The sequence below is a fragment of the Solanum verrucosum genome, unplaced genomic scaffold (assembly GCF_900185275.1).
Source record: "Solanum verrucosum unplaced genomic scaffold, falcon-dt-bn FXZP01000261.1, whole genome shotgun sequence".
Classification (NCBI taxonomy): domain Eukaryota; kingdom Viridiplantae; phylum Streptophyta; class Magnoliopsida; order Solanales; family Solanaceae; genus Solanum; species Solanum verrucosum.
The window spans coordinates 13,614,090-13,626,965 of NW_026019969.1; the positions used below are offsets into that span (position 1 = coordinate 13,614,090).

Here is a 12,876-nt window from a genome sequence, read left to right on the forward strand (position 1 = left end):
TTATGAGGACATTATTGCACTCTTTTATTTTCCTTTTCATATATGCCTTAAAGCTCAACTATAGCTCTAAAGATTTGTGTTAAAGAAAAGTGCAACTGATATTGTGATGATGGGAAAAAACTTTGTGAAGATAGATAAGGCACCACGTTCAAAACATAGACACGCGGAAGAAACTGAGGAGGAGGAATATGAAGACGAGGAGGAAGAGGAAGAACAGAATGAGTGGGCTGGCATAGTTAAGAAAAATGCGTCATGTTCAAAGGGTAGACACAAATTAAAGATCGTTATATTTAACCCCCTGCTTCATTTTATATGCAATTCAATTCTTTTCTTGTTAGTATGTCACTGTAAAAATGACATCTTTATGTAGATTTGGACATGATCTTGTAGTCATATTCATGTAATGAAATGTTTAAGACTACAAGTTCTAAAGGGTTTTAAAAGGTTAGGTTCGTTAACAAAACGAGCCTAACACTTTTGATATGTTCCAGAAATCTTCTTTCTTTCTTAAAGTTCATGTTCAATGAAATACCACTACGTAAAATAAAACGGATGGAGTATCTCTGAGTTTTCATGAGATTTCTGTTTGTGAACCTGACCAGTTAACTTATTTAATTCAGCTGGATACCAAAGAGCCACTGCTCGCAAGGTGAGGGACAGCCATGACCAATTTGGGGCAGATATATTCAAAAGTGGACATGCAACACAGCCAAGAAATCCTTACTTTATAGCGAAATTACAAGCAAAAAGGAGAGACCAACTAGTAATTAAAAGCCTATAACTATTCTAGTGAATGATTTTGTAGTTCAATCTTATAGCATTCTCACTTACCAAAAAATTTAATCTAATTGCAGTACGTTCCAATTGATGTGGTTAAAGCCTTCAATTTTGAACTCCCTTCAAGCATGACCATTCGCGACTCTACTGGCAGAGAATTTGAGACCAAACTCAAGAATTGGAAGGATGGTAGAATATGGCTAATTGGAGGATGGCATAGTTTATGCAGGTGGAACCTTGTGGAGAAAGATGTCAAGTGTATTTGCGAATTTGTGAATGGAAAAGGAAATAAAGTCCTTTACTTGCAAGTTCAAATTCTTCACGAAGGATCAGTTTCAAACTCCAACACTAAGTATAAGAAATTGTTTACTGCTACTTAACATAGCATTTCAAATTTTTATTGCCTTGAGTGCTGTTATGAGTTGACAGTTTTGAAGACTAAGTACTGCTGTTTGATGACAAAAATTGGGAACTGTTCTAGTTTGTATTAATAGTTCTGGCAATTAAGTCTATTAACTATTGTTAAGACTAAAGTCTGGTATATTTACATTTGAATGTTCAACCATTATTTGGTTTTCTTCTGTTTTAAATGCTCAGGGGGGTAAAGTTTGATCTAAACGCTTATATATCATTTGTGAGTTGTTTATAGTCATCACATCGTTCTTCAAGTTTTGGAAATATATCCATAACAATCTTGTTCTGAAATTTTATTTAAACCCATTGTTGATGTGGCCAGACACATGGAAGAGGAAGACGACGAAGAAGAAGAAGAAGATTATGATGATGATGATGAAGAGGAGGAAGAAACTGAAGAGGACGGAGAAACAGAGGAGGATGAAAGGACTGGTACATTTAAGAAAAATGTGTCACGTTCAAAAGGTAGACACAAATCAAAGGTCTTTATATTTACTCGTCTATTTCATTTTCTACCCAATTCAATTCTTTTCTTGTTAGTATGTTACTACAAAAACCACATCTTTGTCTATTTGTACATGATCTCGTAGTCATATAAATGTCATAAAATGTTTAGGATTACAAGTTCTAAAAAGTTTTTAAAAGGTTTGGTTGCTTGGTTCGTTGACAAAACGAGCCTAAGGGCACTGTTTGTTAGTTTTTGGAACAGCAGAGAAGAATAAAGTTAAACATTTTATAACACTTCTGATATGTGTCAAAAGTCGTCTTTCATTCTCAAGTTCATGTTCAATAAAATACCACCATGTAAAATGAAACGGATGGTGTATCCCTGAGTTTGCGTGAGATTTTTATTTGTGAATCTGACTTGTTAACTTTCTTGATTCAGTTGGATGCAAAAGAGACACTGCTTGCAAGGTGAGGGATGTCCCTGACCAATATGGTGCAGATATATTCAAAAGTGGGCGTGCAACTCAGCCAAAAAATCCTTACTTTGTAGCGAAAATACGAGCAAAAAGGAGAGATCAACTGGTAACGAAAAACCTATAACTATAGATTCTAGTGAATGATTTTATAGTTTAATATTCTAGCATTCCAATTTAACAAAGTCGGTTTTTCCTAATTCCAGTACATTCCGATTGATGTGGTGAGAGATTACAAACTTGAGCTCCCTTCAAGAATGATCATTCGCGATTCTGCTGGAAGAGAATTTGAGACGAAACTCAAAAATTGGAAGGACGGTAGAATATGGCTAGCTGGCGGATGGCGCAGTTTATGTAGGTGGAACCTTGTGGAAAAAGACAGGTGCATTTGTGAATTTGTGAGAGGAAAAGGCAAAAACGGCCTTTACTTGCAAGTTCATGTTCTCCATGAAGGATCAGTTTCCGAATAGTGAACTTGTAACAAGTAGTGTTGTTTGTTGACAAATATTGAAGGCTTATCTAGTTTGTAAAATAGCTCTGACAATTAAAGCCTGTTGACTGGTGTTAAGACTAAAATCTGGTTTATTTACATTTGAATGTTCATCCATTATTTGATTTTCTTCTGTTTTAAATGCTTACATATCATTTGTGCAATTTTGGAAATATCTCCATAACAACTTTGAGAAAATAAAGGAGAAAGAAGTCAATTATGCTGCTTCTTAAGGCTAAATTTGGACAAAAGTACCATGGCCCACCCACTTTCCTGGCTAGTTTTACAAGTTGATGAGCTATAAGATGCTTCATCCAATTTTCTTTGTGAGCCAACCATCTCAACACTCCCCTTATCCATTGCTCTCATATTCACCTCACAAAAAATAATATCCCATGTTCACCCTTTTATTATCTCTCTACTTTGGCAAACTTAAAGCACTCCACAAGCCATCACAACCAGGTAAAACCCCAATCTTTTTAGTTCTTTCTTTTCCAAGATTTTGTATAAACTTGTTACAAGTTCAAATTTTTTTTGTATAGCTTGGTGGTCAGAAAACAATGGCAACTATGACAACATTCTCTGCAGCAACAGTAAGTTCAGCAGCCATTATAGGCACAGGCAGAAACTCTTCCCAGAAAGGAACCAAAGTGAAGTACATTAGTGGATTGAATTCATTTGAAGGGCTTAAGGCAAATAACCATGTTGCCTCGTTAGGCCTCCCTTTGTCCACTGAACAAGCTTTTGCAAAGATTGTTAGCTCATTGAAAACCCCATCATCACATGCCAATGGTGGAGCTTTGTCCTCTACTTGCAATGCTGCTCTTGAGATTTTCAGGATTGCTACCATTATTCCTGGCTTGGTTCTTGTTGGAGTTGCTGTTGGATTCGTCCTCCTCCGAATCGAAGCTACTGTAGAGGAATCTGAATGAAACTTTGGTCTGTTAAACATTTTCTTTTTTCCTGCATCAAGATTCACTCTCTTTCTAATTCCTATAATCCTCTGTACTGAGGCAGAATTGATTTGTTTTGGATATATATGTTAAACTTATAAACTATGAGTTCTTCCAGAAACTTTAACCTTCTTATTGTATACACTTCTTTCTAAATGTTATGTGTTGCCTGACAAGATTTGTACCTGTAGGGCTTTGGACCATATAAGCAATACCATCTATCTAGCTTACTCATTCATTATAAGAATGTAATTGAATTCCCTGTTATGTGATGAAACTCTAGTCTTACTTCAAGATTAAGGAAAATTGGAAAAAATGACTTTGAAAAGCTCACCAAATTGCAAGTTGGCGGGAGGTTATAATTTGGTTGCGTGTCACAAAACTGATGAAAAAAATTAAGTATTTTCTGTCTCCTTGAGTTGGAGATAGTTTTTGGTTGCTTGAAAATGCATAAATAAGAAGCTGCAATCATACATCTTGATATACATGGCATAAAATTGTGTGTAATGCAAGTTCCAACAAGGTAACAAGGTATTCTAATAGATATCCTTGCATCACTTCACATTAGTTCTAATACTCCACAGAAAACTAGTACCTTGCTCAATGATGAGAAAACTATAAGCATTCTTCTATACTGGACTTTTAAAGAGCTTCCATCTTTTGTGCCAAAAGATAGATACTCTTGGTCGTTGGCTGCCCGTTACTTCTTCCATATTCAAAGGAAGCCATATATATCTAGAATCATCCAAATCATCTGGATTCCAGCGATCTGCCATGAAAATAAACGAACCAGGTGCAATGGGGAGCACATATGTGCTCTGAGCAAAGAATGTGGTGACCCGAAAAACTTTGTTAGCTCCTATACATGGGTTGCCTATAGTCTCCCATGGACCCATAATTGATTCAGCCACATGAGCCAGTGCCTCATTTGGTGCCCAACCACTGCATCCTGATGTGATCATGTAGTAAGTTCCTTGGTACTTGAACAAGGCGGGGGCCTCTCTAAACTGCCCCACGAGAACCCTTGACATAACATTAGTAACATCTACATAATCTTGATCAAGAAGACCAATATGAAGCTCCCTGTTGTGTACAGAGGAGTAAATAACATATGCCTTACCATCATCATCTTTGAACAAAGTCATGTCCCTACTTTCAAAACCATGAGGCCTTTTACTGTATAGATATCGAAAAGGACCAGTAGGGGAATTGCTTATAGCAATTCCAACAGAGGCTTTGGTATAATTTGAATCATCAATGTGCATCCACATTACATATTTACCTGTCTTCTCATTGTAGATCACTTTAGGCCTCTCCAATACTTTAGTCTTGTGAAGGTCATGATCCTCATCATGTTCCTCCGCAGCTAGTACAATACCCTCATTCTTCCAAGTCCACAAATCCTTAGAAGAGTAGCAGCCAACTCCAATGATGTCTACCCGAGCTACATTCTTCCTGGGGGATTGATAAGTAGGACCATTCTTGTACTCTCCATACCAATAATACATTCTTGATCTTTCATCATAAAGAATCCCACCCCCATGAGCTTGAATAGGATGTCCATCAGTATCTAACCAAATTCTCCCAGGGTAATAGTAAAAGGTGTCATCTTTAGTATTCTTTCTAGGGTCTATGCTAGTTGTCATGTCAGGAAAGAAAATGTGCCTGAGTTTAGAAGACTTATCAAGGAATTCATCAATTAGCATGTTGGCTTCTGAGGATTGGCTTCCACTTGGTTGAGGAATTTGGATCTCCTCCAACTCTTCATATCTTTCTTGAATCTGCCCTTTTTTAATACCTCTATAACTACCCAAAGATGAGAAATGAAGCAAAATCAAGAACCCCACCAAGCTACAAACCAGTAAAGGGTATGAACATCTGTTTCTTGATGAGAATCGAGCCATGAGGATTGCAGTTAGTGGTCAGAAACTACCTATCTGAGTTGTTCTATCAGAAGAAAAAAAACATTGCAGTAAAGTTGGGGCTAAAACAGAAGTGAAGTTGTTTATTGTATTTCCTGGATCTCGAGGCAAAAACAACTTGAACCTTAATATTTTATTGATTCTGCTATCTTCATTTCTCTGTTCAGCTTGAACTTTGTTAAGGGAGAATTTGTACTTTTGGCTGTAGATTTTTGTTGAAATTTGGATTGAAATTTTTAAGTTTATTTGAGATACGTTTTATTTGGAAAATATTTGAAGTTTTACTAGTGGAAGTAAAATTTCTTCCAAAGACCACAAGTCTGATCTAACTTGGGAAATATTTTTATTAACTTACCAAATTTCTTAAACAAACATTGTTTTCAAGATTTTCTTTTTATGGCTAAATGGGATCTAGGTATTTGCCCACTTAAAATGCTCATTGGGTTTCATTTGCTTTTTCATAAGTTTGGCCGGAAAGCAATAATTTTTTGAGTGGGTTGTAATAATGTCAACATAAAATACTTCTCTTTTTTAGTTGGTTTCAGAAAAATTATCATTTTTTCATTTGAAAGCAATTTAATTTTACCTTTAATATTTTTTTGAAAAAAGATCAGTTTATAGCTACAAAATGTCTATTGCTTATTTTAGACTAAGATTCAAAAAAATTCTTTTTCTTAAATATTACGTTCAGTCAAACACTAACATAAATTGAAGAACCTCCATTTCAAACCAGACATCTTAAGAAGAACCAATTTCTACAATTCTTTAACAGCAGGTCTCTATTAATGATCCAAACTTACACTTTTTCACAACTGGAAGAAATTTCGAGAAAATGACTTAATTAAGGGTAACAGCTGGATCAATAAATCATTTGTTGTCTGTGGATTTAGGATCAAGAACATATGTAACTCCAGTGCTTAGGATTACAGAGAACTTAAAGTCTCACTAAACCAGAAATTGAGGGAAGCCCATAAGTTCCTTCTCTTTTGATCAGCCAGTGGTCATTGGCAGAGGCGAATTTAGGATTTTTCGAACAAGGGTGGGAATTGATCCTTAATCCTCAAGGTCAAAAGCTCAACATTAAATCATGTGGACCATTTAGACTTCTTGTAGTATGGGTGCCAAAATATAATATTATACAAATCTTAGAAAATATATATATATATATAAAATATCTAATTTTACGAAGAGACCACGGGTGCCGGTGCCCTATTTTTTGGCTCTAAATTCGCCACTGGTCATTGGAGGCACAATAGGTTAAAGAAGCTAAACATGGATATAATTATTGCAAAATACACATGGAATACACAGTCTCTTTCCGGCCAAAAGCTATGAGGCAATGAAGCAATGCGTAACTGGCTATGTAGTCGGACAGTCATGTCGATCTGATCAGAAAAAATCTGAAGATGCAAGCCACTCGGGAAGGATGCACCATAACAGTGATATTTCAAGCCACGTGAGTCCCCTTTTATCCAAAGAATCACCAAGGAGTTGTCAGCATTATCCAAATGACAACTATCAGCATGCCTTTGATATTAATGCAAACCTCTTTCCTATTTCCCTTATAACCATCATTAACCACAATAGACACCGTCCTTGGAGTTCTCTATCTGTATGTATAAACAAACACCATGACAAGATCCCTTATGATGTGTCTTTTCTCCCCAAGAAACTATCAACATCACCAATCCCTTCAATCAAAGCAAGATAAGTACTATCATCAGGAGTAATGCCTTTACTAACCATTTCTTTGAGAAGTTCCTCAGCAAGTACACCTTCCTGTTTTTTGCACAAACCTTGTATGAGAGCATTGTAAGTGAGAAGAGTGGGGTTAAAACCTGCACCTAACATGTCATCACGAACTCTGAATGCATCATCCATGTCGCCTCTCCTACTATACCCACTGATTAGAGTGTTATAGCTGATATGATCAGGTTTAATTTCTCTTCCCTTCATCTCTTCGAGAAGCATACAAGCTTCTTCAACTTTACCCTTCTTACAATACCCTTGCATAAGAGTATTGTAGGTAACTTCATCAGGCTGAACATTCATTTTATTCATCTCGCTCATTGTATCAAAAGCACGCTCAACATTATCATTGGCGCAATGGCCATCAATCAATGCATTGAACATAATTAGATCTGGTAATATCCCTTTCCGCAATATTTCAACAACCAAATCATCTGCTTCTTTCATCCTTTTCCTTTTGCCCAAGACTTTGATTAGTGATGTATAAGTGACAATAGTTGGTTGAAGACCCCTACTTAACAATTCATCATAGAACTTAAATGCCTTCTTCGCATTTCCCACCCTGCAATAGCCGTTGATCAATATGTTGTATGTAATACCGTCAGGAAGTACTCTCTTCTCCGACATATCTTTCAGCAAATCATCAGTTTCTACCATTCTGCCATCAAGAAATAATGCATGGATCAACAAGTTATAGGTAGCAACACTTGGCACGATGCCAATCTTAACCATCTCATCCCGGTAAAAAAATGCTTTTTCTAGGTCCCCTTTACTGCAGCATGAATCTATCAGAGTGTTGTAAGTCACAGCTGTAGGGATCAACCCAAACGATTTCATTTTCTCTAACAAGGAAGAGACCTCCTTTTCCCTCCCCTCTTTCATCATCCCTCTAACTAGAGAATTGAACGTATACGAATCAGGCTCAATTCCTTTTGCTGTCATCGCCTCAAAAATCTTATTTGCTCCTTCAATATCCCCCCTCAAACAATAACCATGAATCACAGTATTATACGATATTAAATTTGGCTTAACCCCTGAACACTGCATGTGTTCAATGAATTCCTTTGCCTTCTTAAACTTGCCTTCTCTACACAGAACATTGATCATTATATTAAACGTACATACAGTAGAACTCATTTTCATCCTAAACATCTCGGCATACACAATCCAAGCCAAATGGGTCCTATTCAATTTAAGAAAAAGACTCAACAAATCATTACAAGTCTCTACCTTTGGCAAAATTCCCTTCTGTTTCATCAAATAAAAGCACTTCAACGCATCCTCCCCCTTCTTCAATTCACAATACGCCCTTACAAGCAAATCCAACACAATCGAACTCTTTATCTCCAGCTTCTCCCGAGCACTCACTAGCCCATCAAAAATCTCATTATGCGAAGCTAAGCGAGAACTGATCACTTGCTTGAGAAGGTGAGTGGCTTGTTTAGGCGAGGGGAGACGAGAGAGTATGGAAATGGCAAGGCAATAACAGGATATGTCTAAGCAATTAGGACTGAGATTTTCGATGAAAGTGAGTACTCGGTCAGGAGATGAACGAAGGTCTGGGAGGGTAGCTGAAATCAAGGTGGGGTTTAGTTCTCCCGTAAGGTGTTTGATAAAATGCCACTGAGAAGAAGTGACTGATTCTCGCAGAACTTCGGCAGTAATAGGAATGGTAGGAGAAGTGGATTTGGATAGAGTAAGTGTAGAGAAACGCCGGAGTGAAAGTGAAGAAAGCTTGGAGCTTCTGAGACCTTCCACACTTCTCATGTCGCTGCCCCTGCCACTGCCGCTGCGGCGCTGCCCTACAGACGGCGCTGTCTTCAAAGTAACCTTACTATCAATTAAATACGAAGAAAATTATGTTGGAACCGTTATCTCAAATGGGTCCTAAAATACACGATCTAGATTTTAAGGCATGTTTGACGTTGTTGCTAAAAATAGCTTATTTTTAGAAACACTTTTTTATTTTTTAGAAAAGTGCTTTTGAAAAAAAAAACAATTTATGTGTGACTAATTGAAAAGTGTTTTTCATAAGCAAATTGTGTTTGCCTAATCTTTTTTAAAAAGTGTTTTTAAGAGTCAAATTATAAGAAGGAACAATTGTTAATCTACTTCTAATATTAAAATTATTTTATAGAGAAAAACTATTTTAAGTATCTATTATTAAAAAATTAATCAAAATTTTATTTTTTAAAAATTAAAATTTACAGATTTAAATTCTCAATCAATATTACACCTTTTTTGGGAGGCTGAAATATTTAATTATTATTTTCTTCTTTTTTCTAATCTTGAAAAAATATTGTTGTTTCCTTTTTTCTAATTCTACAAAATAATACTTAAGATAATATATAATATATAAAATAATAATACATAAATGTAAAATAAATTATAAAATTTATTATATAAAAGAAAAAATAGTAAAAATTTTAAATGAAATTTAACCAAACTTATGAAATATGCTAATTAATTAATAAGAAATATATTGGTAAATATGTAATTATGTATATATGAAAAAGATATTTTAGTCTTGAGAAAAATAATTTTTTGTTTTTGCTTCTACTTTTTTTTAAAATAAATTTTTTTAGCTTCTTTCCAACAACAGAAAAATTGTTTCTGCTTCCATTTAAAAGCACTTAATTTTTCAATAAAAGTGTTTTTTTCTCAAAATAAGTGCTTCTGGCCTAATCCCAATAGCAATGTCAAATAGGTTCTTAATCGGGACTCAAATGTGGGCTCCGGACACCGAGTGGGAAACCAAAAAAATAATAATTTAACTTTAATTTTTTTTCTTTTATCCTTAATGAAATAATTTACAAGCACATAAATATCTAAGAATTATTTCCTCTTTTCATAATAGTTGTCTACTATTAACTTGACACATATCTAAAGAAACAATATTCCCTCTATCTCATATTAGTTGATCACTTTCCATTTTGTACGGTGCTTAAAATAATCATAAAATAAGAAGAAAATTTTACTAATTCATCCAATAATATTTTTTTTTGAGAATTTTACAAAAAAATGTGAATACTTTCAAAAAGAATTAATTGCAAGGGAGAAAAAATGTAATTAATGTTTTCTTAATCTAGTAATGTGATCAACTAATATGAGATAACTATACTTAGTATAATAATCAACTAATATGAGACGAATGAATTAAATAATAGGGGTAATATTACTACATTACCATTTGAATATATTAAATTTGATGCTTTAAAAAATGTATTATATATTGATTATTGAATAATATTTAATATCAAGGATAAAACAGACACAAAATAATAACTTATTTCTTGATTTTTTAAATTAAACAAGTAAATATGAACGAAATAAGTATTTTAGACCAGAAATTTTAAATTTTATTTTTAAAAAAAATTGTGTTAAATCAAATGGTGTTGCTGAAGTGGTAATTTACTAATGTTCAAGGTCATATTGTACATTTTCCCTAAGTTATTAAAAGGACTTGAGGTGCAATTTAGCTTTTCCTTTAAACCCAATCAACTTTGACGACCGGACTTTACAAACTCGACCAAATTCCCGAACAACAAACCCTAATCTCTAAAGAGAAGGAAGAAATAAACCACCGAGGATGTCTTACGACGACGTAGAGATTGAGGACATGGAGTGGAACGATGAGCTCCAATCATACACATATCCTTGTCCGTGCGGTGACTTGTTCCAAATCACAAAGGAAGAGCTGAAAATAGGGGAAGAGATCGCTCGATGCCCTAGTTGTTCCCTTTATATCACCGTTATATATAATCTCGAAGATTTCCTCGGAGATTCCAAGAAACACGTCGAGCCCTCGAAACAACAGCCAGTTGCTGTCGCTTGAGGTTCACGCTGAGTGTTTTTTTGTTTTCAAGAATTTGGTATCATATTGTAATACCTAGTGATTTAAACTGGCATTAACTGCCTGAAATTTTGCTCTATTGGAAAAGAAAGGAATGTATGGTTTTATTTGAAGTGTGTCTCCTCTTTGGATTATGAATACTATTGGCATTGCAATAAATTATTTCTGTTCTTTGATTGTTTGTTTGTGCAGAGTAAACAATTATGTTAAACTTTGACATCATTATTATGAAGCTGTTCATCTTGAAATGCTGATAATTGTTTTACTATGTGCTATTTTTTCATTAGTTGGAGAGAAGTATTGCGCTTGTTTGCTCTTGTGCTTGTGTACATGTCGAATCTCAGAATGTTTTGCTTCTTCAAACTATATGTTATTTGGAATCATCTTATGTTTTTCTTGAACATGTCTCGAGTAAGGTTTGCCTACATCCTACTCTTTAGACCACACTTGTGAGATTACATGGTTATGGTCTTCTTTCTCTGTTCATGCTGAAGTTGAAATTGTTGTTGTGTTTAGTTATGATGCTTGGAAGGTTGTCTGTAACTTGAGTAATTATAGAAGTGCACCATGAACAGCTGGTTTCTGGACAATTTAACAGAGGAACAGTTTCCAGATATGGTCACTTCAACCAAATGGTTGGGCCTGTGGCTAAGTCCCAGCTCTGATCAAGTACTTGGTACCTACCATTCAATAACTTGAAGTCTGTATAATATTTGTATTAAACAGAAGAAACAAACAGATGAATATGTAGTATTTATCCACCACTTCTATTTGTCGTTGTTACAAATGAAGCTAAACATAACAATCATTCGGCTAGCACAAGTTTGAAGCAAAACATCAGAACGGGTAATAACCATCCAAACAAGGTGTAAGCAATCCCTTCTAAAGAACACCTGAATTCTCTCCTCTTTCCATTTTGTTCATTGTTCTGCAAGTTAGGTACCTTAAGGGCTGGTTGATTACCAAGAGCAAGAATTTCATGATCGATTTCTCCGGAGAAAAGAGGTGCTCATGCACGCATTATCTTGTCTATGAAGCAAGTTTAGGATTCTTTCGTGATGTCATTTATGGGATGTCAATATGATGCATTAGGGTTATATTCGAACTGAACATTTTTTGTTTATCTTCAAATTATTAAGTTAGGCAATGCTACAAAGTTGTTCTTGCTATCGAAGTCTAAATAAATGGAAATATAATGTGGTCAATAGGATTTATAAACATGTATGAGTTTTGAATTACTTAGATGATAAATCATGGTTACAATGAGGTCAAAGGTCGGAGCAAATCTATAGACTTCTGAGTTATCAGTAAAATTGCCTGTATTCCGATGAAATTTGTGTTTCATTTTATCCGCTTTTAAGGATTAAGGATTTGAATTTTAATAAATCTTTCCATTTACAATTTTGTTTTTACACATTTCTTGGTTACATTTATAGAAGTGGAGCTGATGAACACACTTTTATAGGATCTAATATAGTTAGCATGTATTATGAAAATTAAGAAGTTTGAATATATCAACAAACCTTAAATTTGTCAGTAAATTTTATTTAGATATGTAAACTATGATAAAGTTATTTCTATTAGATGCTCCTAATTCATATTTTGAAAAAGTTTATGCATGTATTCTCGGTATCTATTAAGTAGATAGGTTAATCTATTCACATCAACATCAATTGGAACAATATAAAATTTTACTACTTGTTGTAGTTAACGCGCATAACTGAATGATATGACATATTTTAAATAATTTAACTTATTTACATAATGAATGTTAGAGAATATAACCTAACCTCTTAAG

The 12,876-nt window shown here is 34.6% G+C and overlaps 4 protein-coding genes and 1 long non-coding RNA gene across 5 annotated transcripts; 3 read left to right on the forward strand and 2 right to left on the reverse strand.

Moving 5' to 3' along the window:
* Positions 1 to 1,602: 1,602 nt before the first annotated feature.
* Positions 1,603 to 2,654, forward strand: LOC125815954 (uncharacterized). Its single transcript, XR_007442201.1, has 3 exons — positions 1,603 to 1,656; positions 2,078 to 2,220; positions 2,395 to 2,654. It is a non-coding gene; the product is annotated as an uncharacterized LOC125815954 (long non-coding RNA).
* A 261-nt stretch (positions 2,655 to 2,915) lies between these two features.
* On the forward strand, positions 2,916 to 3,735 carry LOC125815631 (uncharacterized). The gene is made up of 2 exons (XM_049495152.1): positions 2,916 to 3,063; positions 3,144 to 3,735. The coding sequence occupies exon 2, from the start codon at positions 3,162 to 3,164 to the stop codon at positions 3,531 to 3,533; it is 372 nt and encodes a 123-aa protein (XP_049351109.1). The 5' UTR covers positions 2,916 to 3,063; positions 3,144 to 3,161; the 3' UTR covers positions 3,534 to 3,735.
* A 278-nt stretch (positions 3,736 to 4,013) lies between these two features.
* LOC125815630 (uncharacterized) lies at positions 4,014 to 5,697 on the reverse strand. The gene has a single exon (XM_049495151.1). The coding sequence runs from the start codon at positions 5,456 to 5,458 to the stop codon at positions 4,184 to 4,186; it is 1,275 nt and encodes a 424-aa protein (XP_049351108.1). The 5' UTR covers positions 5,459 to 5,697; the 3' UTR covers positions 4,014 to 4,183.
* A 1,029-nt stretch (positions 5,698 to 6,726) lies between these two features.
* Positions 6,727 to 9,006, reverse strand: LOC125816218 (pentatricopeptide repeat-containing protein At2g15630, mitochondrial). The gene has a single exon (XM_049495801.1). The coding sequence runs from the start codon at positions 8,990 to 8,992 to the stop codon at positions 7,121 to 7,123; it is 1,872 nt and encodes a 623-aa protein (XP_049351758.1). The 5' UTR covers positions 8,993 to 9,006; the 3' UTR covers positions 6,727 to 7,120.
* Positions 9,007 to 10,763: 1,757 nt separating this feature from the next.
* On the forward strand, positions 10,764 to 11,183 carry LOC125815863 (diphthamide biosynthesis protein 3-like). Its single transcript, XM_049495426.1, has one exon. The coding sequence runs from the start codon at positions 10,815 to 10,817 to the stop codon at positions 11,058 to 11,060; it is 246 nt and encodes an 81-aa protein (XP_049351383.1). The 5' UTR covers positions 10,764 to 10,814; the 3' UTR covers positions 11,061 to 11,183.
* The last annotated feature ends 1,693 nt before the right edge of the window (positions 11,184 to 12,876 follow it).

Bases quoted from the DNA above. Each gene is read 5' to 3' on its own strand.
- LOC125815631 (XM_049495152.1), top strand. From the start codon at position 3,162: ATGGCAACTATGACAACATTCTCTGCAGCAACAGTAAGTTCAGCAGCC.
- LOC125815863 (XM_049495426.1), top strand. From the start codon at position 10,815: ATGTCTTACGACGACGTAGAGATTGAGGACATGGAGTGGAACGATGAG.
- LOC125815630 (XM_049495151.1), bottom strand. From the start codon at position 5,458: ATGGCTCGATTCTCATCAAGAAACAGATGTTCATACCCTTTACTGGTT.
- LOC125816218 (XM_049495801.1), bottom strand. From the start codon at position 8,992: ATGAGAAGTGTGGAAGGTCTCAGAAGCTCCAAGCTTTCTTCACTTTCA.